The sequence below is a fragment of the Lepisosteus oculatus genome, chromosome 16 (genome assembly GCF_040954835.1).
Source record: "Lepisosteus oculatus isolate fLepOcu1 chromosome 16, fLepOcu1.hap2, whole genome shotgun sequence".
Classification (NCBI taxonomy): domain Eukaryota; kingdom Metazoa; phylum Chordata; class Actinopteri; order Semionotiformes; family Lepisosteidae; genus Lepisosteus; species Lepisosteus oculatus.
Genome location: NC_090711.1, coordinates 11,465,001 through 11,466,741, shown reverse-complemented (window position 1 = coordinate 11,466,741; position 1,741 = coordinate 11,465,001). Strand labels below are relative to the sequence as shown.

Here is a 1,741-nt window from a genome sequence, read left to right as displayed (position 1 = left end):
GAAATACTAAAACCGGCAGTGAGCACGTGTGACGGTCATTTCTCATAATAACACAACAACGTATGACATGGTAAAAAAAAGGTTTGTTTACAGTCGTGTAAGCACGAAAGCTGGAAAGAGAAATAACCGTTATATGTCCGTCCACGGTCCCAAACAAAATGGAAATCTGATGTTTCAGTCTTGAGATCGGTGAAGGCGAAAATGCGGTCTTGTAGTAGTGGACACTTCCTCCATCCGTCTTCCTACAGCGTCAGGTTTAAATAACATTAGTTTCTACAGCGTGCAGACTTTGTAATATGTGTATTTCTTGCCCAACTACCTCTCGCACCGCAGCAAAGCAGCACTTCCACAAAGTTTATAAAAATGGAACAGAGGATCTCTGTTTCTTGCTTGCGCTCTCTCCGATCGCTGTCTCTTTAATAAGCTTGTGGTTATCTAGTGTAACAAATGTCTCGCTGCCATCATCAAGTCCAGGCGAGGAGGGAGGAGTTTTTAATGTTCAGTTTGTTCTGTGGATCGATGTTTGCTGGCATCGCCTCACCCTGCCTGTGCTGTGTGAATGTTATAGTATTACATCCAAGCACTCCACTCTGTCCTTTCTTTACATGTATCACACACACAGAGAGAGACTGGCATCTGTCAGCAAGCGCTCCCAGCTTCGCTTAGCAAAAGGAGAAACAATCCGCCATAGATCGGGGAACATTAAAAACACCAAAAAGGGCTCCGATCTCTGATCTGCTTTTTGTCCCCCCCCTACACCCCCTTCTTTTCTTCAGTCATTTCTGATACTGGATTAAAGGAAAGACCAAGAGTGCCGAGATCAAAAGAGAGGCTCTTTCCGTTCTGTATGGACTATCTGAGACCGCATACGCATTTTACCTGGGCAGAGTCAACGTGAGCTGCGAAGGTGCAAAGATGCCAAGGAGAAAACAACAAGCTCCGAAACGGGCAGCGGGTAAGAGGACACATCTTTTGGGGGCATCACACTTGTCCCTCGTTTTCTTTTATTTCTAAAAGTACACGTTCCGTTTTGCTCTTTCTTAGATCCTCCCCGTTCATAAGTCGCCAGTAACTTTATCTCTTTTTTTCCGCCCCGAAACGGGGAGAGTGTTGTTCCCGTGTACATAAAAAAAAAGATATTACACCCCGGATCCCCCTTTTTGTATTTAGGATTTAACTCTTGTACCTAGAATAAGGTGAACTGCGCTCCTGTGGTTAAACTCAGACGCTTTTGTGTGCGTGAAATCCACATCCGGCACTTTTTAGCTTCAGGTTCAAACAAGCTCCCGTATTTACTAATATTCTTTCCTTTGTTGGTTAATAGGAATGTTTACCAATATGACACTTATTGTACAGTTTATCTAAATTATTGTATAATCAAGAACTTTTTTCATTGTAAACTCGTCTGTTTAAATGTATAGAGTACATTTTCTTTCAAAATTACTCTTTACCAAAATGTTTTAAATCAGTACTACTATTAACGATGATATGTTTTGTTTGACATGTACAGTATTCATGTCTTCTAGGATCCTAGAAATGTACTCCTTAGGGTGTTTTCCTTAGAATTTTGTCTTTTAGCCTCGTAGTAGCGTCTAGTTTAAGAGCTGTATTACTGTTCTTAATAATGCCTCAGGGAAACGATTTGAAATCGGTATGCCTTTAACAACCAAGCAGACTAGGGAATCAATATAATAGTTAAACTTACAGTGGACTCCAATAAATAATCTTATCTGAAAATCAA

General features: G+C 41.0%; 1 protein-coding gene across 1 annotated transcript in view; it reads left to right on the top strand.

Annotated features, from left to right (window-relative positions):
• The first annotated feature begins 468 nt into the window (after window positions 1–468).
• Window positions 469–1,741, top strand: part of LOC102693917 (teashirt homolog 2) — an 80,027-nt gene continuing 78,754 nt past the window's right edge. Inside the window, exon 1 of the mRNA XM_015364674.2 lies at window positions 469–955. Coding sequence (XP_015220160.1) covers window positions 916–955 — 40 coding nt within the window. The 5' untranslated portion in view covers window positions 469–915. The remainder of the gene's footprint in view (window positions 956–1,741) is intronic.